General features: G+C 51.8%; 1 protein-coding gene across 4 annotated transcripts in view; it reads right to left on the reverse strand.

The window, feature by feature from the left end:
• Positions 1-2447: 2447 nt before the first annotated feature.
• Positions 2448-25155, reverse strand: part of MICALL2 (MICAL like 2) — a 34711-nt gene continuing 12003 nt past the window's right edge. The window contains exons 3-18 of one of the 4 annotated variants that reach the window (XM_065560058.1): positions 22097-22238; positions 19585-19772; positions 18326-18447; positions 18102-18170; positions 17005-17658; positions 16550-16776; positions 15424-15499; positions 14954-15069; positions 12758-12880; positions 8403-8467; positions 7863-7986; positions 7125-7215; positions 6604-6677; positions 6146-6260; positions 4456-4502; positions 2448-4368 (exon numbers count right to left, since the gene is read on the reverse strand). In XM_065560058.1, the coding sequence (XP_065416130.1) occupies positions 4271-4368; positions 4456-4502; positions 6146-6260; positions 6604-6677; positions 7125-7215; positions 7863-7986; positions 8403-8467; positions 12758-12880; positions 14954-15069; positions 15424-15499; positions 16550-16776; positions 17005-17658; positions 18102-18170; positions 18326-18447; positions 19585-19772; positions 22097-22238 (2331 nt within the window). In that variant the 3' untranslated portion in view covers positions 2448-4270. The remainder of the gene's footprint in view (positions 4369-4455; positions 4503-6145; positions 6261-6603; positions 6678-7124; positions 7216-7862; positions 7987-8402; positions 8468-12757; positions 12881-14953; positions 15070-15423; positions 15500-16549; positions 16777-17004; positions 17659-18101; positions 18171-18325; positions 18448-19584; positions 19773-22096; positions 22239-25155) is intronic. The other 3 variants (XM_024102347.3, XM_065560059.1, XM_042853164.2) reach the window with 3 other exon arrangements.

Below are 25155 nucleotides of genomic sequence, written 5' to 3' on the forward strand. Positions count from 1 at the left end.
GAGAGAGCCCAAGCCAGGGCCGTGCCTGGACCCCGTCGAGAGTCTGCAGACTTAAAGCACCCAAGGTGGGCCCCAAACACAAGCGCCTGGAGAGAGTCCACCCAGGGGGAGCCCTATCTGGGCTGTGTGAGACAGAACATATGACAAATCACTGTAGGATCAGCAGCTGTATCCTCCCCGTACTGTTGTATGGCTGCGAAACACGCACCCTACGCTGCTCAGACTGGGCAAAGCTGGAGACTTGCCACACAAAATGCCAGTCGTATATTGGGCATAAAGTGGAATGACTTCATCTGTCATGCCGATGTTTATAGTTGCTCCGGTCTACAGGTTACCGGGGCCATTGTCCGCAGACGGCGCCTTACGCTTTTCGGACAAGTCGCGAGAATGGCACCAGATGTTCCCGCGAACGCCGTTCTCCGGAGGCTCGTAACATCCAGGATAAAATTCCACCAAGCGAGGGGTGGAGGCGGCCCAGAGGCAGCCGCGCTATTACATGGGTGCATGAAGTCTGTTCCGACGTTGGACTCTTGGGCCGTCAATCCCTTGCGGCTGCGCAGGAACAGATCATATGGCGAACGACCACTACGGCTCACTGTTCGGCTAAGCGTTGAAGCAGCAGCCGCAGCACCCTTTTGTTTAATGACCCGGGGAGAGCGGGGGTCCTACTTCAGCTGCCTCATGTCTCCATTCTCCTCCCCAGCTCAACTATTGTCCGTTTTCAACATGGCAGAAGATTAACAGCGACTCGGGTCTGTGCTGTAGCAGGCGGTGGTGAAGGCAGGGATGGTCCAAGGGGGGCTGAAGGAGGCAGTTGCCCAAGTCCCTGGACAATGAACTCCTTTGAAAATCCCAGCCTGACCTATTGATGAATTTTCTGGAGAAGGGGGCGTGAGCCGTAAAATGGCGATGCTTGCAGAGGCCCCAAAATTCTGTAGGTTAGTCAAGGCCAGAAAGGAGCAGGACGGACTTTGAAGGGATTCTGCATGTGTGCCCTCTCCCCATCCCAGGAGAGAGGGAAGGGCTTGGGGTTCTTATAATAGTGCCAAAGGCAAGCCCCCTTATGGGGTTAAACTTTTCCAGGGCTGTAACGGGACCAAGGATTTTTGTCTTTAATTGATGATTTGCAGAAGGCAAAAGCGGACCACGAGCGATAGCTCAGTAGGAGTTGAGCAGGTGAGCCCATGCCAGCAGCTGGGGTATTTCTATCCTCCAGTATAGCTCAGTGTGAATGAAACCAATCCAATAAAAGATATTACCTCTCCCACCGTCTCTCTCCAACTCTCCTTCCTGTGGCGTGCACAGGCCTCAACCCTACCAAGACTTAGGCAGACGCTTAATTGTATGCGCTGTGAGCCTATTGGGAACTATTAAACACTGGCACTACTCAACCCGGTAAAGTACATGCCTAGTTCTTTGCAGGGTCAGAGCCAGTGTCTGTACTGTGGATTGTAGGATCTGGATAGTGGGACAAAAGTCACAGCTGTGGGCAGGCTGTTGGGATTCTTGTGCCTTACTGTGCTCGTAGAGCAGTCTCCTACCCCAAGGAGCAGCCTAGTCTTTAATGAGTATTCACACAAGCAACTTTCATTCTCCAGGAAAGAGAATTACGGCACTTTTCTAGACTAACCCTTCAAGCCCCTGTGGTTAGCTGACCCAGCAGATTCATTTTATCTCCGCTTCTATGGGAGCACAGGCTACAGGGCAAGAAACATGGCTAGAAATGGATCTACAGGGTTACACTTACCAGATCTGCTTCGTTTGATGTAACCATCATTTGGCTACTGTGGTTACAACAGACATAATACATCTCTGGTCAAACAAGTTGGATCCAATTTTGCCTCATGCTCCATCAGCCAAAGCACCAGCTACATTCTGATTTCCCAGAGCTTGGGTTTGGGGATAAGGGGAGAAGCAGCAAGAGAACAGGTGTAGCTTTCAGTCTGGGGCTGGAGAAGAGGGAGATGGTGAGGAATGAAGGCTACAGAGATGTGCTCACCCCATTTATTAAAGAGCAGCAGAACACACTCCAGCCCTGACGAAAGGAGTGAGTTATAAAGGCTGCGTTGGGCGATGTACAGATTCACTAAGTGGACTGGCTGATTCCTGAAGAGCAAGTGTCTCAGGCAATGCCTTCACGCTCACTTGTTTCAGTGTGAATTCAATCGCTTCAGACACCGCAGCCCATGCAACAAAACAGCTCTTCTCCACCCCCACCCTCCTGTTTAAAGTTACCCTAGTGCCTGTGAAAGGTGCTAGGGGGAGGGAACCCTCTCTGCACAAAACAGACAGAGGCAAGGGCTAATTCTCAATCCCCCGCCAGCACACCATACCCCCATCCTGGCAGGAGGGCCAAGTTCAATCGTCACAGGCTGTCCAGTCCTTGCCGATAAGGATGCAGTCCCATGTCCAGCAGCTCCAGCACATTCACATCACAGGGCTCCAGGTTTTCCTCTAAAAAATTTATTATTTATTGACTAGAAACGTATGCAAATAGAAAGTGAATCCCCACATGCCGGCGCTGACTATACAGACCCAGCACGCACTGTACATACTGTACAGAAAAAGCATTAGTCCTTCCTGAGCAAATCAGCTGTTCACTGCCCTGGGCAAAGCAACTTGGGCAGAGGACCATACTGCCACCTGGCGGAGACAGAGAACATTACACCAACATACTTCTAGGCACAGGTATCAGGCTGCAGACTTCCATCCTGAGAGTGAGGTGGTGACCACCTTCCAATGAGAAAATCTCTCTCATGCAGGAGCAGAGCATCCAGTGAGATCCTAAGGAGATCCATTGTGTTGGAGTAAGGGAATAAATGCAGGGAGATTCCACAGCTTGCAAGTGCTAGAGGGGATCAAAGTAAGATTTGTAACCCCTGCTCCCAGTCTTCATCCGCGGTGCCCAGCGCCGAGTGACAGAGCTGTAGGCCGTGTGCATGCACGTCGGCTCAGACACATGGCTACAGTCCTTTTCTGTATGTGCAGGGAGGAGGGGTGAGGAGAGAGGCCTCGACTTGAGACTCCTTCAGCCCAGCAAAGAACTTCCCCATCCCAGCCTGAATGCATGAGATTCAGACCCCGGGGGGCAGCTGGCTCACCATTAAAGGAGCCTCAGCAGACGACTGTTTACCCCACTAAGAAAATGTGGTTGGGGGAAGGGTGGCCGGTTCACCCCCATCGTCCACTTGGGCTCCCGAGTTACCAGCTCATTGTAAGAGGTTCTGCTGCCACCTTCAGAGTGATGGGCCACAGGCGGCGAGAGCTCCACTTTCCAGCCCAGTCTCCAGGACAGGAAGTGCAGAGAGGGGCAGGGAGCATCATGTCATGGAGATGCCTGGCCCAGACAGACAAGCACCCTGTGGTTTGGAAAGCCGAAGTGCTGCTGAATGTCCCTGCAGCAGCCTCTCTCCTCAAAGCCCAGCGAGGTCCTTCCCATCCCTAACCGTCTCCCCACGCGAGCCAGGTCTCCAGCTCTGTGCCCGCCCTCCCTTCCTAGTCTGTTCATGCTGGGGCCTGCAGCTCCCGATGCTGAGAGGTCCTCTGTCCCTGGTGGCCCACGGCGACTCCTGGCTCTGCAATAAGACACCCCCGGCTGACCCGTGGCAGCTAACTCGGGATTGCGGGGGCTCTAAAATTGCCGTGTTGACGTTTAGGCTCAGCCTGGAGCCCGGGCTCTGGGACCCTCCCCCATCCAGCCCAAGCCTGAACATCTACACTGGAGTTTTATAGCCCATGAGCCCGCGTCAGCTGACACGGGCCAACGGCAGGTGTTTTATTGCAATGTAGACAGACCCTCCGAGCTTCCAAATGTTCGTGGAGCAAACGTGTGCAGGGAGGGAGGCTGAGGAACAGCTCCCCCTTCACGTACCCATCCTGGGCAGGCGTCCAGCCCATTGAGTGGCAGGGGGTGATCAGGGGGCATCAGAACTGGTGTGATCAGAGAGCTAGCAGCCAGGGAACAGATCAGCTCTGCTCAGCGGAGTGGCAGCTAGGCCAGTGCTGGCTCAGTGCAAGGCACAGCGCAGAATTCAAGCAAGAGCTCCCAAGTCCCAGTCTCCTGGCAGAGGCTGCAGTTCTCACTCAGCTGAGTGGGTAACACCTTGAGCTCCTTCTGGGAGGAGAGGGGAATCACACTGCCCCAGCAGTCCTCATGCCCTGAATCCCCCTTTCTCAGGGCAGAGGAGCACTGTCTGACTCCAGAGAAGCAGCGCGGGGGAGGGACCAGCTCCTGGACTCCATGGCCCTCCACGCTGCCGTGCAGGGAACTTCACTGCTGCGCTTTCTTCTTGCTTTTCTGCTTCCATATTTTGGACCAGCGGAACTTGTTTTTCCTCTTGTTGGGCTCTGGGCTCTCAGGAGACGCATCTGCGGGAGAAGAGAGAGCACAGAGCATGAGTTCCCGGTCCTTACCGCAGCAGAGAGCTGGTCAGTTACAACAGAGAGAGCCCTTACCCAGCCTCCGGAGCATGTCTGCCAGCACCTGATCCTCCTCTAGCTCCCTGGGAAGGAAGAGGACTGTGTTAGAGAGGGGCACCAGGAACGCAGTGAGCCAGTACCCTGCACTTCCAGCAGGACAGGGAAAACTCCACAGCAAGCCACCGAGGGCTGCTCCTGCTGTAGGCCAGGGGTGACACCCTCAGAGGAGTGCCCTCACGTGCCCCCAAGGGTATGGTCCGCACTGCCACCCAGCCTGACGGGGAGACACCCTTGTAGGCAGCAGTGAGCAGACAGAAATGGGCAGTTCTGTAATTGTCCTGGTCCCAGCGTGTCTGTGAGCTCTGGGCGGCAGAGGAAGCTGCAAACACATACCGGAGGGATCCTTGGCCAAGCCAGGGAAGGGCCGGAGAGCAGACAGGGTCTCCAGTCTGCATGTGGAGCCCAGCACTTGGGCAGTAGGAGATGTGGCCGCAGAGGAGTGTACACAGAAATATTAAAGCCAGCAAGGCAAGCACCAGATTAACCTCTCAGCCCTTCCCCTGTGCAGGAGAGGGGTGCGCTCTAGGCAGAGAGCCACCCAGCATGCCAATGCTTCATAGCCAACCACCAGCCACAGGGGGGTGGAGAGGTGGTAGGGCCGGCATAAAGCAGCTCCTCCGCGCAGAGCAGGGCTCCCGTCAGCTCCAGCGTCTGCCCACAACCCAGCCTCCATCAGGCACCCACTAGAGGGGTGCTCAGAAGACTCAAGGGAGATGCTCTTCCTCTGTCCTCCCCCAGAACAGCCCCTTCCCCAGAATATTCGGTTTCCTTCCAACTCCACCGTGGCACTGCTCAAAACCACTCTGGACTTGCCGGAGCAAAAACATCCGGCAACAGCATTTTAACCTGTCGCTCTAAAGTTCCAGAGAAAGCCCCCTCTGCCCCAGCCAGCAGCCGGTTGGGGGCGGAGGCCAGGGTGTTTGAACCACCCTCGTCCCCCCGAGAAATCTTCTCCCTGACCAAAACCCTGCCCCCTCTGCAGCCCAGAGATGGAGGTGCCCCAGTTATTAACACACCTCACCAGCAGCCCTTTGAATCTGCACCAGCACAAAGGGTTGAGGATCCTGCAACTCCCACTCAGGTGCTGCCCAGCCTGGGAGGGGGATGCAAGTGTGGCTGGGGGTTAGATCATCCAGGTTCGGTGCATTCTGGGGTGGAGGTCTCTGTAGAAGAGACTCGTGGCCCGCTGTCCTATTGGTGAGGTGCCGGTGGCATAAATTACAGATCAACGCGAGACAACTGAGTGAGAGTTACAGGGTCTGGCGCCACCGAGGGCTCCTGGGGAGCGTTGCCAAGTGAGACGTGGGAGCTTTTCTCAGTAGAGATGGGCACAAATCAAAATCTCAAACCCACCCTGCCGTGTCTCTCCCAAGCTCGGGGATAGTCCAGCTCTCAAGCTAAACTTTATAGCGTGGGCCACGTTCTTTGCTCACTATAGTAAACGGAGGATTCCCAACAGCTCAGCTCCCTATCCCATCCCGGCCAAATCCTTCCACTGGCTCCACTGCTCCCATCCCTCGCTATCAATGGCTTCCTGCATCCGTTCTGTTCACTGCCCCATGCCTTTCCCCTCCTCCGCCACACCGGAAAGGGGAACGAGGAGCGGTAGGATACAAGCAGCCTCCGTCTCGCCTTCCCTTCCCCCCACTGCCCCGGGGTCCTGTACCTGAGTCTGTCCTCGTCCAAGCATTCCACGATATCGTTTCTGTCATTGACGGTGTTCACGTACGAGTCCAGCAGCTCCTTCTCCCGCTTCTTCTCCATGTAGGTCTTCTTCTCCTCTGTGCAACACAAGGGGAATCGGTCACAGCAACGCTACTCTGGGTCCGTCCATGCAACGAGCGCTACATTACTTGCATGCTTGTTGTGCCAGACACCCTGCCTCTGTGCTACAAGCAAGACACAGGCCTACCTACAAAAGCAATAGGTTCCTCACAACCCCCCTGGTCCCTTCCCCCTGAGGCACTGCTCTCCCCCTTGGGCTGGGTTAGGTGGAGGGGAGGACAGGGGGCCATGACAGCCTTCTGCAGAGTAGAATCCCAGCAAGATGCAGAGACAAGGGCTCTGCAGAGACAGGGCTGCTCACATGGGGGATGGCAGCCTTGCTGTGATGGCCTTGCTTACCTGGTATGCTCATTAGGCGCCGCAGCTCGCTCTCGATATTCCACTGCTTCTCCTCCAGCTTCTGCTGTTTCGATCTGTGAGATCCCAGAGAGGCAATAGGTGATTCTCCCGCCTCACCCCGAAGCAGGACACTCACACGTCGCTTTGGAGCTGGGAGCGGGAGGCTGCTCTCCAAACTACCCGGCAGGACTCAGGAGAGGGACCAGCCAGGGTGAGGGGGCTCCTGGGCTGCTCCATGTCACTCAGATAAGCGCTCTCTCTCCTAACACCCAGATATGGGGCTAGAGGGGGCCATCAACCTTCCCCACCTGTGAGCAAGCTATGGTCCTGATTGCTTCCACTGTAATGATGCCCCATCAGCTAGTACCCCCAGCTGCTGGCAGATATACCAGAGATTCCTTCACGCTTTCCGTGTCCCTCCCCCTTGCCCAGTAAGTCTGACTCCCATTCTCAGCCCCCGGCAGGGGTCAGCTCACTGTCTACGGACAGGGCAGACTGCCCGGCTTTCTGGTTGTACTCACTTGTACATCAGCTCGGACTCCAGTCTCAGCAGCAGCTGTTTCTCGTGGATCAATTTGAACCAATCCACCATGAGAGCATCCTCTGAATCATCTGCAGACAAGACAAACAATACGTCCACTCACAATGCACTGACTACAAGAGCCGTCAGTGACTGTCCACATAGGACAGCTCCAGATAACCCACACTAGTCAAAAGTAGCCTCAGATAGTTGGCTATGTATTGTTTCCATCACAGATTGCTCCGGTTACTCAGGCTATGGACAGCGAGCATCACGGGCAGATGCAGGTAAACTGGCCAAGGACTCTCCTCATAGGCTGCCCACTTCACCTTCCATGCAATCTGCCCCTCTGTGCCAACCTGAACAAGCTTATCAAGTATTCGGACAACAGGGACGGTCCTGGGCAAAGTCCAAGACAGACAGTCCAGTCTGGATTCCCTAAGACAGGTCAGGAGCAGCCTTTCAGTTCCTGAACTTCACTGACCCTCGATCACTGGGCAATAGAGCAGCGAGTTCCTGGAACAGCGTGTCAGGACATGGATAGAGCCATTTGGAAGTTCTTCATCCCAGGATTTTATCTGGCCTCACATCTAAGCCATCTCAAGGGTCCTACACATTGTGTGAACTCCTAGGATCAAAGCCACCAGCCCAAATGCATCTGTAGACGGGACACTGACCATGGGCCTCTAGACTCATCCCTCCCGACGCTAGTTGAGATGGTCCCTGGGGCCTCCCTTACCTTCCTCACAGTCACGCAGATGCTTCTCCATATCAACTCCCTTGAGCTCCAGCTCATCCAGCTGCTTTTCGATCTCTCGCACCTTCTCCTGGATTTCTTCCTCAGGGATGTAGTCTTCTTGGAGCTGAGGGATAAAGTCACAGGAGGCTAGAAACGCATACTACCTGCTTCCCGCATGCCACCCATTAGCCTGGGTGGAGCTGAGAAACAACAAAAAGAGACGGGCTGGAATGGACCATCTCCCCCTAGGACCACATGCTGGAGGCACCAAAGTCAGAGAAGATGTGGAGCTGGTAATTCACAACACAATGGGCCACGCTAGGAAGTCACACAGATTGGCATGGCACAGCCATCACCAGCGGCAGCATCTACCAGTCGTGGTGCAGCCCCTCCCACTCATCTGTAACCCGGCCGATGCGAGAAGATCTCAGCCATAAGATCAGCAGTGAGGAGGAGGATGCCCCAGACTGAACAGAACCATAAGGGCGGTCTCTGGGAAAGGATCATTATGATAGCCTTGTTTTGCCACTCAACCCATACCTTGGTCGGGGATGCCACTTCATCGCTCACAAGGCTCTGGAAGATTTTTGGAGCTGGCGGTTTAACTAGAAATTAAAAACAAACAAACACACACATGATATCATCTCTGTAGAGGAGCCACTAGGTGATTAGAGAGAGAGAGAGAGAGACAAGGTAGGTGAGATAATACCTTTTATTGGACTCACTTGTGTCTGTCCAATAAAAGAGATTAACTCTGCTACCTTCTCGCTCTTATCCTGGGACCAACACAGCTATAGCAATGCTGCAAACAGCTATAGACGATCAGAGACGGGAGCAGATCCAATTCCATCCAACAGAGGGCAGCGACGACACACACACTTCAGCCAGGACAGTGCAACAAGCCGCTTCTTGCTATTGTCCATCCCCTACTGGGGTCATCCGTTTCTCAACACTGGAATCCACAAGCCCCCTATTAATTCCCTGCTCTCAGTCCGTCAACTCATCCTACACTGCAGCACGCTCCCTCGGTAGCCAGTAGACACCCAGTCATCTGGAGCTAAACCTGACATGGTTCTAAAGGGGCCCAGGACAGCCCTGGCCCTGGACTTTATAAAAGCGCTGCTCTGGAATGAGTGCCAAGCTCAGTTCTAAGCAAAACAAAAACAAATTTTCCCTCAGCCTTGGAGTCCCCAGAATATTTATAGTGACAAAGAATTATCAAAGGGCTGGTCAGAAATATTGGACTCTTGCCACGGGGGATCTCTGCCATGCACGTGCCACTGGGTAGTGATCAACGGCTCCATGTCTAGTTGGCAGCTGGTTTCAAGTGGAGTGCCCCAGGGGTCAGTCCTGGGGCTGGTTTTGTTCAATATCTTCATTAATGATCTGGAGGATGGTGTGGACTGCACTCTCAGCAAGTTTGCAGATGACACTAAACTGGGAGGAGTGGTAGATACGCTGGAGGGTAGGGACAGGATACAGAAGGACCTAGACAAATTAGAGGATTGGGCCAAAAAAAACCTGATGAGGTTCAACAAGGACAAGTGCAGAGTCCTGCACTTAGGACGGAAGAATCCCATGCACTGTTACAGACTAGGGATCGAATGGCTAGGAAGCAGTTCTGCAGAAAAGGACCTAGGGGTTATAGTGGATGAGAAGCTGGATATGAGTCAACAGTGTGCTCTTGTTGCCAAGAAGGCTAACGGCATTCTGGGCTGTATAAGTAGGGGCATTGCCAGCAGATCGAGGGACGTGATCGTTCCCCTCTATTCGACATTGGTGAGGCCTCATCTGGAGTACTGTGTTCAGTTTTGGGCCCCACACTACAAGAAGGATGTGGAAAAATTAGAAAGAGTCCAGCGGAGGGCAACAAAAATGATTAGGGGTCTGGAGCACATGACTTATGAGGAGAGGCTGAGGGAACTGGGATTGTTTAGTCTGCAGAAGAGAAGAATGAGGGGGGATTTGATAGCTGCTTTCAACTACCTGAAAGGGGGTTCCAAAGAGGATGGATCTAGACTGTTCTCAGTGGTACCTGATGACAGAACAAGGAGTAATGGTCTCAAGTTGCAGTTGGGGAAGTTTAGGTTGGATATTAGGAAAAACTTTTTCACTAGGAGGGTGGTGAAGCACTGGAATGGGTTACCTAGGGAGGTGGTGGAATCTCCTTCCTTAGAGGTTTTTAAGGTCAGGCTTGACAAAGCCCTGGCTGGGATGATTTAGTTGGAAATTGGTCCTGCTTTGAACAGGGGGTTGGACTAGATGACCTCCTGAGGTCCTTCCAACCCTGATATTCTATGATTCTATGATTCACTGTAGCCATCTTCCTGGTGTTTAACAAAGAAAGTCAAGCTCAGATCAGTGCACGCACAAGGAGGGTGCAACAGAGACCAGGATGGGACAGATGGCCCAGTGGTATTAATCTGGTCGTCAGGAGACCTGGGTTCCATACATTGCATGACCTCGGACAAGTCATTTGGGTGTGTTTACACTGCAAGACACCCGCAGCAGCAAGGCTCAAAGCCTGGATCTACAGACTCGGGCCCTCTCCCTCCCCCCGTCCTCCCACCACTCCCCTCCCTGGGCTTCAGAGCCTAGGCACCAGCCAGAGCCTGAACATCTACACAGCTATTTGTAGCCAAGCCCAAGTCTATAGACCTGGCTCTGACACTCCTCCCCAATGGGGATTGAGGGGAGGGGGTTTGCATGGAACACAGGAGACCAGGAGGCTTGGACTCCTTAGAAATGTGTGTGCTGCTAAAAATCCACCCGTGGAGAGAAGACAGCTACCAAAACACCCGCCTGTCTGTAGGGAATTGCTATGGTCACAGTCAGCACAATGGAGTAGGAAAGGGTGCCCCGTACTGCTGGGAACTCACGTCATACGCTGATAGCTTGCTAGCCCAGTTTTGACTTGCCATGTCTCCCCCTGCATGTTCCAGGAAAAGGCATTAGTCATCCTAACTTGTTTGTGATTGATTAGTTGCCGTCTCCGCCCTCACATGCCATGGTGCTGGGGAACATCTAAATACCTAACCAGACAGCGCATGCAAAGACAGAGTGACCTATAAAAAGATGCCCACAAGCGGGGAAGGAGTGCGAGATTGGCGAATGCACAAGGAGACTGATGGAAGAGACAATAAAATAGCCTAGGGGAGCCCCCCGCAGGAGCAACCACAGAGCCCATTACTGGAGCCCCAAACACACAGGCCTGAGACCACAAGCTAGGGAGGAGCTCGAGGGCAGCTCTCAGCCCAGCCTGACCCTCAGTGTCGTGGGTTTCCTGGTTCTACTGCTTCTTCGGAGTCAGGATGGAAGGAGGCGGTAACTGGCCCTCTGCTGTCTCTGCACCACTGCTCACCCTGGAGCAGTATTCTGACACGGCCTCACATCAGGCGGTCTTCCCTTCTGGGCCTGGCTGGCCTGGCCCCGTGCACTGCCTGGCCCTCACCCCTTTATGAAGGTTCCTCCTGTGGGGAATGTCCTGCCCTGGGCAGCCTGACAGGGGCGCTCCACAAATGAGGTGACCTAGCTTAGCGAGAAAAAACATCTCCCAAGCAGCCCCCTTTGTGCAGCCTCTGCAGCAATGCCTTTTAGGGGGAGAGCCCCACAAAATCACCTCTGCCTACAGGCGGCACAAGGTGCTTGGAGCCCGAGCCAGTGCATTGCAGCAGGGCGCAGGAAGACACAGCATCCGGTTAGCTCGGCTAGCTAATAGTACTGTACACGCTTGAGGCAAAACTTCCATCCCACGATCCCAAAGCACACTCATTCAGGGTCACAATCTGACTGTGATGCAAGGTTTATGTCCATGTTACAGACAGGGAGACTGAGGCAGAGGAAAGTTAAATGACTGCCCATAGAGAGTTAGTGGCAATGCTGGAAACAGAACCCAGGAATTCTGACTCGTAGCCCCGTGTTCTAATCATTAGAGAAAACATTACCTACAACAAAGGAGCTAGTATTCTCTAGTATCAACCACAGAATGGATACCTAGAATACTGGGATAGACAGACAAGATTAATGAAGGGGTAATAAAGTTAGCATTTGAGACCAGTCAGCTCTCTTTGAATTGAGCCATTTGGAAGTTCTAAAGGGACTCTTTATCTAGCCTCTAGAAAGGAGGTTTAAACCTCTTCCCTAATTCATAGCTCAGGACAATGGAAAAGGAGTGTGGCAGGTGGTGGTACGGGAAAATGCCAGCTGCCTTTTTGAAAGGACAGTACAGAAAGTGGCCGGAGCAGAGGCCTGTAGACTGGCCTATGCCATCTCTGAGACGGGTCAGTGAGCTATTGAAAGGTAGCTATTCATCATCGGAGCCTCTGTAAGCAGCATGGCCTGCTAGGGTTATTGGGCTCAATGGGAGGGCTTTAGTGGCCTGTGATGCGCAGGTCAGACTAGATGATCTGGTCCTTTCTGGCTTTAAGCTCTGCGTCGGAAATCACCGTGCAGGCAAGTGGGAGGAATGGGTTTGGAAAGTGGGAGTAGTGGCCACCAAGGTGTGTCTGGACATGAAAGCTTAAACAGGTGAGCCCGTCTACACTGAACAAGAACAGTATGTTAAACAGGTGCTAGCGGATATATGTTAAAATCCTAATGAAGACAGGGCAGTTGTAGTTTTAATGCAGGATAGCCAGCGAGGTCAACCCTGGAGCCGGGGTTTCCCTCAACCAGCTACCACAGGCTAAAGGATTCGAACACGTTAGCTGGCTTGTGTTCCCTAACGCGTTAGAGACACAGCTTTTTTCCTAACGAAGACAAGGTTAGGGAGGCAGGCTTGACAGCAGAGAGCTCTGGATACAGCAGGGAATCAGTATCGCACCCACAAGCGCTGCCGACAGGCCGCCCAGAGCATGGTTAGAGGAGAAAATGGCTTTCTTGAGAAGGGCTCTTACCTGGAGAAGACACCTGCTTTGACTGGCCTGACTCCTTGGCAGGCTCTCCCCGTTTTAGCCAGTCACTGAGAAGATCCTTGTCAGGGATCAGTTTCTTCTTCTGAGGCAGCGCAGCAGATGGAGCTACATTAAAAAGCACAGACCCGGTTCTGGGTGTGAAATGCACCAGGCTTCAACCCTCACCCAGCAAAATGAGCCAGTCACCGTCAATCCCCACCTCTAACCTCCAGCTAAACCCTACCGGTAACCCCCTCCTCCACTCTTAGCTCTAATGCCATCCCAGATCAACAGCAATACTGGATACACTCCTCACAATCTGAAGAGCTACAGACTCCTGAACGATCCTCCATCTAGTTTCCAGGATAGATCCGGTTCTGCAATTGAACTTTTCTCCCCAATAGCTGGATCCCCACAAGGCGGTGTCAGCGTTGGGCTCCTATGCTATGCACACCCAGTGTTTGCTTCGGAATAATGGTAGATGTAATAATGTCCCAGACCCAGATGCTGCACTGACGGGCACGTCAACAAAACCACCAGACAAACGTAGCTCATTGCAAGGTCAGAAATGCCAGACCCACTCGGGTATTTGAACCTGGTACTGTAGGGTTCTTGCTTGAAAACAGCAAGAGATTCTATTAAACCCCAACGCTTAATCTCACCACCAGTTCCCATCCCCCAAAATGTTGAGCCATAAAAACCCACTTGAAACCTCAGCCTTCATTCACTTCAGCCCCAATACTGAACTCTGATCCTGGCAAGGCCAGGGAAAGAACCCAGGCTGGGAGTTAGACCCATGTTCAAAAAATTCAAAATCTGACATTTTCTATGCCCCAGGCCCTGCCAGTTACTTAGAGTGCTTTGCACTTTACGTATTTATTTTACGAAAAAGCTCTAGACAGGCTTGTACAGCCTGCGCTGAAGCCTGTACCACCTTGTTTGCGCTGCTATGTTTAAGCCATGCTAGCTAGACGAAAGCTAGTGTGGGTACAATCACATCTTCAATTGCAATCAAGACAAACCCAGGGGGTCACTGGCAGCAAGCGTTCCTTCTTCTACCCCACCCCAGCGCACACTTCAAAACAACAGGACACATTTGTCAACCACATTTGAACACCCGCCCCCAACTAAGAAGCCAGATCTCTTGGCACGTGCAAAGGGTGGGGGCGGAGATGGCAACTAATCCATCACAAACCAATTCGGATGACTAATGCCCGTTCCTGGAACATGCAGGGGGAGACATGGCAAGTCAAAACTGTCCATGCCGATGGTGTAGGGAATGGGCTAGCGGGCTATCAGCGGACGACGTGAGCTCCCAGCAGTACGGGGCACCCTTTCCTACTCCATTGTGCTGACTGTGACGATAGCTAGGAGAGCTAGTCTCATCCACCAGCCACAGAACGGTGCCTGCCATTCAATTCCCTACAGACGGGCAGGTGTTTTGGTAGCTGTCTTCTCTCCACGGGTGGTTTTTTAGCAGCACACGCATTTCTAAGGAGTCCGTGCCTCCATTTTTCCAATCCCAGGGACAGCATGATGGGGAAGGGGAGAAAAAAGTAACAGTGCAGCAGGGAAAAGAAAGTGATGGATCCTGGCTCTTGAGGAATGAAGGGTACATCCCAGCAGAGTCCCAGAGAGTCTTCTTCAGAGCACGAGAGGGTTTACAGTAAACTCCTGCCATGCCTCAGCTCCATGCACTATCGTCTCTCACTAGCACCACGGCTGCAGATAGTCAGGGCATTACAACCCCGGACGCTAGGGCCAACGTGAATGTGACTCCAAAGCAAAGGGCATAACCCCCACGAAAACGGATTAAAACCCACCACCCACAGCAAAGCCGCACCAGAGAAGCCATGGGACCATGAAGGGAGGACGACAGTGGCCAAGTGGCCTCATCATCCCACGCATACAATTATACAACTAGACAGTAGCCAAAACCTTGCCTCCTACCCAGCTAGGAGTGAGAGAGATTACATGAAGACTGGCTCCTCTTCCTCAGTTGAGGCTGGTCCTGCCAAGTGACAATTGGGACCCACCCAGCCTGGAGTGGAGGAGGGAAAACCCAGGACTGAATTCTTCCCTTGTATTTCTGGTATCCCACACTCTGGCTGTGTCTCCAACCCATCATGCCACTGCCCTGGACGGCTGGAGAAATGGTGGTCAAAGCTCCCTCCATACTAGGTTTATAACCCATCTTACCAGTGTCCTTATTTGCTGGCGTGGCAATGGATGACGCCGACTTCTCCTCCCCCCGTGCTGGGCTCATCACCTTGGAGCTGTCCATCGGTTTCTTAGGACCACCCTGGTTGGAGTCTCTGCAAGGGAGAAAGATACAACTTAGAAAGTCGTATATCTGCTGGGATTTGATCCTCAGCAAACCTCCTGACTCCATTGTCTGTCATCTTCCAACAGAATCAGGGCTTGGGTCCCTCAAAGCAGTAAAACGAAAGATTCACCCATTCCAGGTGCAGTGAGTTGGAAGAAGCTCTCCTTCCCCTCAGCCCTGCCCGTAGAAGCAAAAGCCAAGCAGCTCTTCCCACTGATTCCCTCACTCAGTCACAGTAAGGATTTAAATACAGAAGGGTTTAACGTCAGAGTTCAGCGGAGCTAAGACATTCACACACCCTCATACGCTCACCACTGAAAACTGATAGCTCTGGGACACTCACTTGTTGGCCACTGGCTTCAATTTGGATCGCCAGGCTGCTGGGTTCTCAGACTTATCTTCAGTGGTGTTCACTCCTCCTATTGGAAGAGAAACAGCAAGTAAAGAAACCTTCAATTGACCCAACCAGCTGGTCTGCTACAATCCAGATCCCTCCCTTTGCAGACCCAGAATAAGGGAATTCCAAGCTCCTTGTGGATTTTAGGACATTATAACCCTGAGCTGCCTGCTGTGATGAGATGAGACCAGGACAAGACCACATAGTTGGAGATTAACTTGGTGCTCTTGTTCCTACTCCGTTTACGCCAGCTGCCCGGGCCCCACAGGTGAGAAATAACCCGTACAGCATATAGCACCTTTGATCCCAAAGCACTTCAAAACCTATACAGAAACCTCTTCATCCATGCAGAAATGCAGCCACACAGGAGATTAACTGGGCAGCCGTTTAACAGTCTACAGTAATGCAACACCAACCACTTAAAGCAGGATGTGAAAAATATGGTATCCCACTTGAAATTTCAGGGGAAACTATATGTAGGTGGCATATAATTACTCAGGGAGAGGGTCAAAATACAGGTAACTCTTCCACAGAGAGACATACAATCATAAGGGGTCAGGATGTCAATTTTATGTTTCATCCAGAGGAGGACACCTGCAGCAGAACTGGGTTTAAGACACCATGCTGAGTTGCTGGTTCACTACTGACTCGGAGGACCAAGTGCCACCTTCTAGACCCCAAAATCATCACCGGGGTTCCTGGGAGGTCTCCTGTGCCCAACTAACTTGTGAGATCTGACAAAATCACAAGCCTGTGTAGTAGGACAGCTGGAACACTTCAAACCCCAATACACAACTCCTCAATGAGACTTCTCCACAGGCCTGCCTTGGAGGGACATCACAGCTACTGTTCTCTTGGGACAGATGGATCCATGTTGTGCTAGCTGTCCCAGAGCTCAGACACTTGAGTGTGCATTGGTGACTGGTACAGATGAAAGCGCTTGGTGGTCCATTTATTGTCTAGATCTCAGAGAGCAGAGCCCTGGAGCCACATTTCTGGTACGAGGTGAAATTCACAACGTGTGTGTAACACATAACCTAGCCCCCAGAACCGCATAACAAGTCGCTCTCACCTCTGGCGTCCTTCAAGTCAGGCTTACGCCCTGTGTCAGCAGGTCTGAGGGTGGCCGGGTCCTTCTCTCCATTCTGTACGGCAGCCCAAACGCCTAACTTTTCCCCTGGACTTTTGGGTGAAGATACTGGTCTCCATGCAGCATGCTCTGTTTTTTTTGCATGCCCTGGTTTGTTGGCCGGTATTTTGTGATCAGGACTGTCCCTGGGGGAGATGGTGGAAGAAAAGCTGCCAAAGCAAACAGGAAGAGTCTCGTGAGCCTTTACAGAGAAAGTCATCTTTACTGGCCTCCATTCCAAAGATCCTCTGAAGGTCCTAATAACAGACTGTCTCCTATGTGCCCCGCACAGTCGATGGAAAGGAGGATGGAAAGAGACCTGCTCTAGCTACTCCCATTGCTTCTCCCAGCCTCCCCTCCGTCACAAGAATAGAGGATTGAAAGACAGAGGTTCTTACCTGCTGGGCGGTGGGGAGCTACTGGAACTGACCTCTCCTGGTCTGTTTGTAGTGGCATTTGATGCAGGAAGAGCCTGCGTGAGATGTTGACGTGCTTTATCCTTCTCAGTGCCGCCTGAGTTTGCCCCAGAAAAGCGTTTGCCAGAGCTGTTATTACTAGCTGCCTGAGAGGGAAGAGAAGGAAGGACTTGATCTTTAGTAGCCGGTGATTTGTCAGTCAAAGACCCTGAAGTACCCTCACTGGACTCAAAGAACTCCTTTCGGGCTTGCTGCGTTTTTGCTCCTGATGCTGTCCAAGAAGGTGAAGTGGTACCTTCACGGTAATCTGATTTATTCCCAGTTGATGATGACCATGGAGCATTTGGGCTTTTGGGACCAGAGCTGGAACTGCTGCCAGCAGGTGATCTGGATGGCATGATGGAACTGGGGGGATCGGAGGTGGAATTGGTGCCTTTGTTTAACTGACTTGATTTCACCAACACCTTCTGGGGATCTCCTGAGGTCGTGGAGGTACTGGTAGGTTTGTTCTCTATGCTACGCGGTCCGGAATTCCAGAGACTGGCTGGCTGTTGGTGGCTGGTACAGATGTAAGTACCAGGTTCGGTCCCGGTTTTGTAGGCCCCAGACAGTAGAGTGTTGGAACACTGTTTGCACCTATGGACAGTCGCAAAAAAACCCAAACTATTAGGAAACGTTTTCCAGAGAGTTGGGTGCCACCGAGGTGAACTCAGCAGTCAACTGCAGGGACAACATTACAGCCAACACAGGGGAGACATGGACACACAGTATTGGGAAGGGCCATCAGTGCAAGGAGCTCCACGTAAAAACCAGACTGCTGCCGAAGGGAGCAGTGTGCATGCCAGGCTGCCCCCGGGTGCCACGCTGAAATACACTCCCATAAACACCAATAAGAGTGACCCACTCCGATCACCGCCTGTCTGAGAGGTGCTGATGACAGTGAGCCGGTGCAATGGGCTTCCCCTAGACATGGATGGTTTTACCACGTCAGTGTCATAACCTAGGCCCCGAGAGGAGGCTGCCAGTAACATCTGAACAAGGAGCAGTGTACGTTCCCTAATGCTGCAAGTCAGGCATACCCCACCAAGCCGGCTCTGAAGAGCCTTTTTATTGTCCAAGAAGCAGCCATCCTAGTCTCCAGAAGTTCACTGTAGGTGAAACACAGTAAGTCACTGAGGTTAACAGGCAGCTGGGCAAAGGGAAAAACTACACAGCAGCTGTTCAAGGCTCTTCTGTCCAGAAAGAGGCCAGGCTGACCCTCTAGTGGGCATGAACCCCTGCCTCCCCTCCCCTGGAACTCTACCTGAAGCAGTTCCTATGGTAGAGCTTCCCATCGACCAAGTGTCGCTGAACCAAGTGCACGTGACTCCCACAGATGGCACAGCTGCTGCCACGAAGATTACCACTGTCTGTCAGGACCCTTTTCTGGGGGGAGAGAAAACAACAGCAGCAGTGACAGCCATCAGCCCAGTACGAAGCCGAAAACATACCAGACGGTCTTGTCTGAACCGGAACATTCAACAGCAGCAACCAAATTGGACAAAAATGATCTATGGGGGCGGGGGGGGGGGCGGCGGCACTGGACGGTTCAGGCCATGGGACAAGGAGCCTTTTAGCACAAGGTCCCTGGAACAAATCCAGCCCAGATTGACAGCAGCCAGAAGCCACTGCCATCTGAACACTGTTTGGTGGCAAATATAAAATGATGTAAGTGCTCTCAATTATGTTCCTAGAGGTGCTAATGCCATTTAACAAACCCACCACCACAACCAGGACTAATCAGGATCCTTGCTGACAATCGCACCAGCAACACCAAGGACCGGGTGCATCCTGGGGAACTTGGTTATTGCACGTTTTGCTTCTTCTGTTAAAAGATAAGAGGAGGCGAATTCTCTCTCTCTCTCTTCAGTGTAATAAATCTCTGTGTCTCTAGCACACCTGTTGCAATGTTGCATGCAATGTTAGCATGATTGGGGTCTATACCACCACATTCTAGTGTTTGGCATTATTTTGGCAAGCCTCTAGTATCCCCCCAAGTTTGCTCTTGTATAGACTGTAGCATTTGTCACTACCACGGACTCTTGGTACAAATTAATGTATTAGGACATATAGCATTACCCTAAGGGCAGAAACACATCAGTGTTAAGATATTTTATGCTCCCCCTTCTTGCCAGTAGGCAGCACACAGACCTCCTTGGGCTAATCCAGGTCAAATAAGTCTGGTGTTGATCCCGAATGGGGAGAGAGTCATCACCACAAAGAGCATCTAACTCAGGGCACAGAGCCTGGCTCTATCAGTTGGATGGCATAGCCCCTAGACAAGCAAGGAGAGACCTAAGTCGAATTGCCATCTGATTGAACGCGAGCTTGTTGGTAACCATACAGACACTCTCTCGCCAGCAGTAAGTAGGGCCTCTGGGTTTAATCCCATAATGGGAGAGTTTGTGGATCATAAACAGTGGGTCAGGATTCAATCCCCAGCTGGCCGAGGCCTCCCAGACTGTCATGAGTGTCTCCAACTCCTACCAGATGGTTCAGAGTAAGGGAATCCTGTTTCCTTACCGATGTCACTGGAGAATTTTCCTTTGGCAGATCCTGCCTTGGACGTGCTGGGTTTATCTTGGCTGCAGCTGGTGGGTGTGCTGTTGAACTTACAGGGGGCGGCTTGATGGGTTCCGAAATGGCCTTTTTCCCAGGTGGCTCCTCGCTCAATTCCGAAGTGGGACGCTTGATTCCAGACAGGCCTCCAACTGGAAGAAAGGACAAGGGAGCATAAGCCAGAAACACAGGCCTGGAAGTGATCTGTCTTACAGTAATGTCTGAAGGTCCCCAGCAGGCCACACTAGGTACTATACAAACACAAACAAGGAAACCTGGGCTTCTCCAGAAGCTTGCACCTGAATTCGGGGCAAGATGCAACAAGTGAGTGAACAGAGGAGAAGGAAGTGCGTCCGGCAGTGGTAGCTGCTGATCCTCTCCTTCTTGGAAGAGGCTGGGACTTTCTTAAAGGGCCATTTCTCTTGGGAAATTTGATGGAAGGAATGTAAAAAATACCTCTCCCCCAGGCTGGGGAAGTTAGTGGCCTTCAGCATATCTATCTTAGGTACTTATAGAACCCCTGTTACCAAAATATCTGAGTGCCTCACGATCTTTAATGCATTTCCCCTGTGAGATAGGGCAGTGCTGTTATCCCCATTGTACAGATGGGGAACTGAGGCCCAGAGAGGCTGAGTCACCTGCCCATGGTCACACAGGAAGCCTGTGGCAGAGCGGAGACTTGAACCGGGGTCTCATAAGTCCTAGGGTAGGCCCCTAATCATTATCCCAGCCTTCCTCATAAAGTCAACAAGCTTTTCCATGAGAATGTGAACAGAACTGGGAGGCACCATGGGAGCCCCTAAGCAGGCTCAAATAGGATTTAATACTCAAAGACTTGGGACGCCTTCGATAGATATGAGCGCAATTTCCTCTCTTCCTTGTTTGGGGGTGGGAAGGACTTCCTAAGGTTGCAATAAGCAGGGAGGGGAAAAGAGAACAGCCAAATGCCCCCAGAACTCCAATCAGGAACAGGGAACAACTGCATGACAGCCCCCGGGAAGGGCAGGGAAAGAATCTCCCTAAATTAGCTTTCCTGTATGGTTATGACAGAGCCTGACTCCAAGTGGCAGGGCTGTTCAGCCATTTAGTCCATCCTGCAAGTGTGTTCTTTTCCCTCCACACCCCCACCCCTTTTCGAACCAGAGAGTTCTGCATGTAGAACTCAGCAAAGAATTATTCTAGCTGCAAATTTGGTTTTAACAGCCACGTGAAGGAACAGCCATCTGAAAAAAAGATTCCTGAGTGAGCTGTAAATACGCCACGAGAAAGAACGGGGCAAGAGAGAGGGAGAGCGATTCATGGAGCAGTATGAAAGTGGCCTCCTGCAGAGGAGACTCCTGCAAGTTATCCAAACAAAGGGACCAGCAGGGCCACAGCCAAAGTCTAGATTCAGACTTCCCACTCCCAGAACCCAGTGCAAGCAAAGGGAACTTCAGTCCTGCTCTAATGTCAATGCGCAACCTCAGTACATATCAGCCATTCCTTGGTCTTGGGACTGCAAAGAATGACTGGCGTCAGTAAGGAATATGCAATAAACAAGACGTAGAAGTCAAGAGGTCACTGCCGCTGGACTTCAGAGTCTGCTGCATGTCAGAGGGCACATTCCTCGCAGGCCTGTGGGTTTGGACACACACACTTACCCCAGTGTTCTCAGCGCAACTGAAACATTTTGTAGGACGCTGGAGGGTACAAAAATGTGGTGTGTTTAAAGATGTGGTAGGCGAGTTCCTCTGGGGCTGGGAGAAGAAACCCCCAACCTGGCACAAAGCCCACCGGAGTCTGGCTGTTGTTCACTTTTTGACATGGATTTAAAAACACAAGACAAAGAACGAAGTGGAGGGCGGAGAGGAAAAGGGGCGAGAGAACTTTCGGCTATTTGAAAAAACAAACAAGCCTGGTTTTATAATCGGGATCCACATTCTCCAGCTGGAACTCTACCTGCCTAGCTATTCACGCCCCAAATGTCACCTCTCCAAAACATCCTTTGGAGAACCCATGAGTTTGGCTTGTTGTATTCTTTCATTTGTAATAGTTTAAAGCCAGATACAAACCAGATCCATCATAATGTGCATGCAAATCCTGATGGATGGTATTTCATACACACTCAGTTATGGGAGTATAATATTCTCCGAAGCCCTTGGGCCGAGTCTACGCTTCAAAGTTTTACCGTGGAACTGTGTCAGCCAGGGGTGGGATTTTTTACTGACATAGCTAACTTGGCAAACGCCCTAGTGTAGATGCAATGATGCCAGTATAACTGTGCTCTTGCAGGAGCTTTTTGCCTAGGAGTGTCAACACTAAATTTCCGTCTCTGAAGTTGAATATAAGCCAGTTTCCTGTGTGCCCGGGGACGGTGGGGTGCATGCACACAGTAGATTGTAACAGCGATCTGATTTGCTTAAAGGTTGACGGCTTCCCCACTGCAGAATGGTGGGCCTGGGTGGGAGGACCAGCTGGAATTCCATGGGCTACTTACTTGGTGACCGTCCATGGAAATAGTTATAATACTGGGAGACGTAGGTGAGGATGCTCAGCCTGTCTGGCACCCTCAGCGCCACCATATCCTCAGCATCCAGCAAGGCAGGAATGCCCAGCTGTTCTTCAGCCACTCGAAATGCCTGCAGCGGGAACAGAAGGGAAAGGTCTGTGCTAGCCCAGTGATGGAAGCGGGCAGCCATCCATTAGGAGAAACAGACTTAAGGTAAGGCAGCAATGCAGCACATAGGCCCCTCTTGCTTCCCAGGGAACAGCTGGGCTAATTCAGCTCCTACATCTTACAGCTGTTACAGGAACTCGGACAGTCATGACTTCCAGCCACAAGATTGGGAAATTCAGGCTGACGGCCCAAAATCCAGCCAGACAGGCTGGTCCCAGCTCATTCCATTGGAACTCAGCTGGGTTTCCCCTGCTCTTCCTTGGGACTGTTTCATTCTCTGTATATGTGCATGTGCCCATTTGTAGATAGAGGGGTTGCGGCCCCGCTGAGCCGCATGTTATGGTCCAGACCTACAGGCCTGGCTTGCAGGTTTCAGTTCCACTCTTAATGCTCCCGTTAGTGGGGTTTTGGTAGGTAGTGATACTTGGGTCTTGTCTACATTGCAAGTTAGCGCACAGCAAGCCGGCGTGTTGGAGATTCACACCCTGGCTTGCCACGCACTAACTCGCCACATCAACAAGCCCTTGGTGTTTATACACCGCTTCTCACTCCAAAACCTTTACAAACATTAAGCTTCACAATCCCCCCGCAAGGTGAACATCGTTCCCTATCTGACCGACAGGCAAGCTACGGCAGTAAAATGAAGCCACTTGGCCAAGGCCGCAGAGGGATCAGAGGCAAAATTATAATCAAAGACTTCCTGGCTCCCAAGCCGCTGCTCAAATCATGCATTTCTAATTCGCTTTAACTACTTCGGTGCTGCCTAACATACCAGGTACTCGGGGCAAACATTTGCTCTCCAGTGCTGCCCTGTGTACTGGTGCTAGGGGGACACAAGTAAGGTAAAGAAATACTGAGCGACTTTCTTCCAACACCGAACAAGAGACTTAATTGGCCCGAGGAAAAGAGCGATATCCCTGCAGCTACTGTCTGTCTCTGCTTCCCCACAGAGCTTTTGCCAAGGACCTTCTCCATCCCTCCTTCTGTCTGGCTTACAGAGAGAGCTCACGGACCCTCTCTGTTGGAATATCCCCTTCATAATGCCAACAACCCAATGAGATATCGGCATTTCAAAGCGCCAGACACAGGGCTACAGCAGAAACAAAGGATGAAAGTCTTAAACACAGAGACTAACTCTACAAGAGCCCTTCCTGTCTGGCACAATAATATAATGGATCTGACCTACAAGCCAACTGTTCCTGTTTAGGAGAGAAATGACTTTTTAACAAGCCAATTGACCTTTTTTCATTGGGTCTTTCCAAAAAATCTTTAACTGGGTGGACATAACACATGCTTACAGCCAAGTAGCTGTGGCAGTGTCACCCTGGCTAGCAGCCCAGCCTGGTACATGGTTGTCTTCCTGTAACCAGGTAGTAATACAGTTAATATGCTGTTTGGCCTGGCCTCCACTAACCCTGTCTGTGTAACTGGTTTGGCCAGTCCTACTTACTCCATGTCTTGGTGCAGCGGGACATGCCTGAGGATATCTCCCCACGTGCTCCTACTGACCCTGTGCGCGCAGGTCCTCTAGACACACTGTCCTCTAGCTGGGGCTGTTTGGGGTAATTGCCTAGCTTGTCCAAAGACACACTGATACAGATAGGCCATGCGATAGGTGCTGCACGCTCGTGCCGGGAAACAAAAAGATGCTGTGGGGACACCGCAGTGTTTGTTGGAACTAGATCAGCTCAGAGCGTTACAAAGAGATACACAAAGACAGCTGTACTTCGTGGAGATGGGGCCTAAGAGGCAAGAAGGGCCTTCTGCTGTGTCGTCACTGCCTGCAGCACCGGGGGGGGGGAGGGGGGCTTTCCTTGGCCCTCTCCCTTCCTAATACGGAGATCGAACAAGATCGCAATCCAAGGTGAGTTGCCACTATTCCAACTAACTGCCTGGAAAATGAGGGGGTTAATAATATTTATATAGCACTTTTCACCAGTAGATCTCAAAGTGCTTTAAAGAGGAGAGAAGTATCATTTTAGAGATGGGGAAACTGAAGCCCAGAGAGGTGACGTGACTTGCCCAAGGTCACCCAGCAGGCCAGTGGCAGAGCCAGGAATAGGTCTCCTGAGTCCCAGTCTAGTGCATGCTCTCTCCCCACTAGGCCGCACTGCCTCCCAGTAGTAGTGAGGGAAAATGAACAAACATCTTCCCCTTATTTATATACTTCACTTCTAGTAACAAAAACAACCCAACAGATCATTTTTGGCATCTGGTAAAAGCCACATTCTTCCTTGCCTCAAGACCTTGGAGAGTTTCAGCCTGGAACAGATTTTTTCAGTTTTGTAATAAAGCCCCTGAAAAGAAGACTGTGACCAGCGAGGCAGCAGCAAGATCTGAACAATAGCAGATCAACAGCTGTGGGAGAAGTTAGTCCCATACGTGTCCCAAGACAGTCACAAGCTCAAAGAGAGCCAGTCTGGTGGTGGAGAGGGGCATGGGCTGCCCACCCCCTCAGTGTCCTATTAGCACAGGGACAAGGTACCTTATAGCAGCAGGGGAAGGAGGGAGGAGAGCCTGAAAAATAAAGGACATGAAGAAAGGCAGGGAGGGGGAGACAGACAAGGGGGAGAAGAGACAATATGGACCCAGTGAGCATGCAGACATTTTCATTAATAAAACCAGCTGAGGCAGCCTGAACAGTTCATTTCACAGAAAGACAGACAGACAACAGCCAAGTTGCTCCGTGGAAAGGAAGCCATTGGCCATGCACAGGAAGCGAACAGCCCTCCAGAACTTCAGAGCACCCTTGCTCAGCCCCAGTCCCATCTGTAAACGCAGCTTGATGCGAATACTAAATGGGGAGGAGCGACTTCGTCAGCCTGGCACCGCTATAAGCCGGCGGCTGGTGCCCAGGAAACCCTGCGAAGGTACTGCAC

The sequence above is a fragment of the Chrysemys picta genome, chromosome 10 (assembly GCF_011386835.1).
Source record: "Chrysemys picta bellii isolate R12L10 chromosome 10, ASM1138683v2, whole genome shotgun sequence".
Lineage (NCBI taxonomy): Eukaryota > Metazoa > Chordata > Testudines > Emydidae > Chrysemys > Chrysemys picta.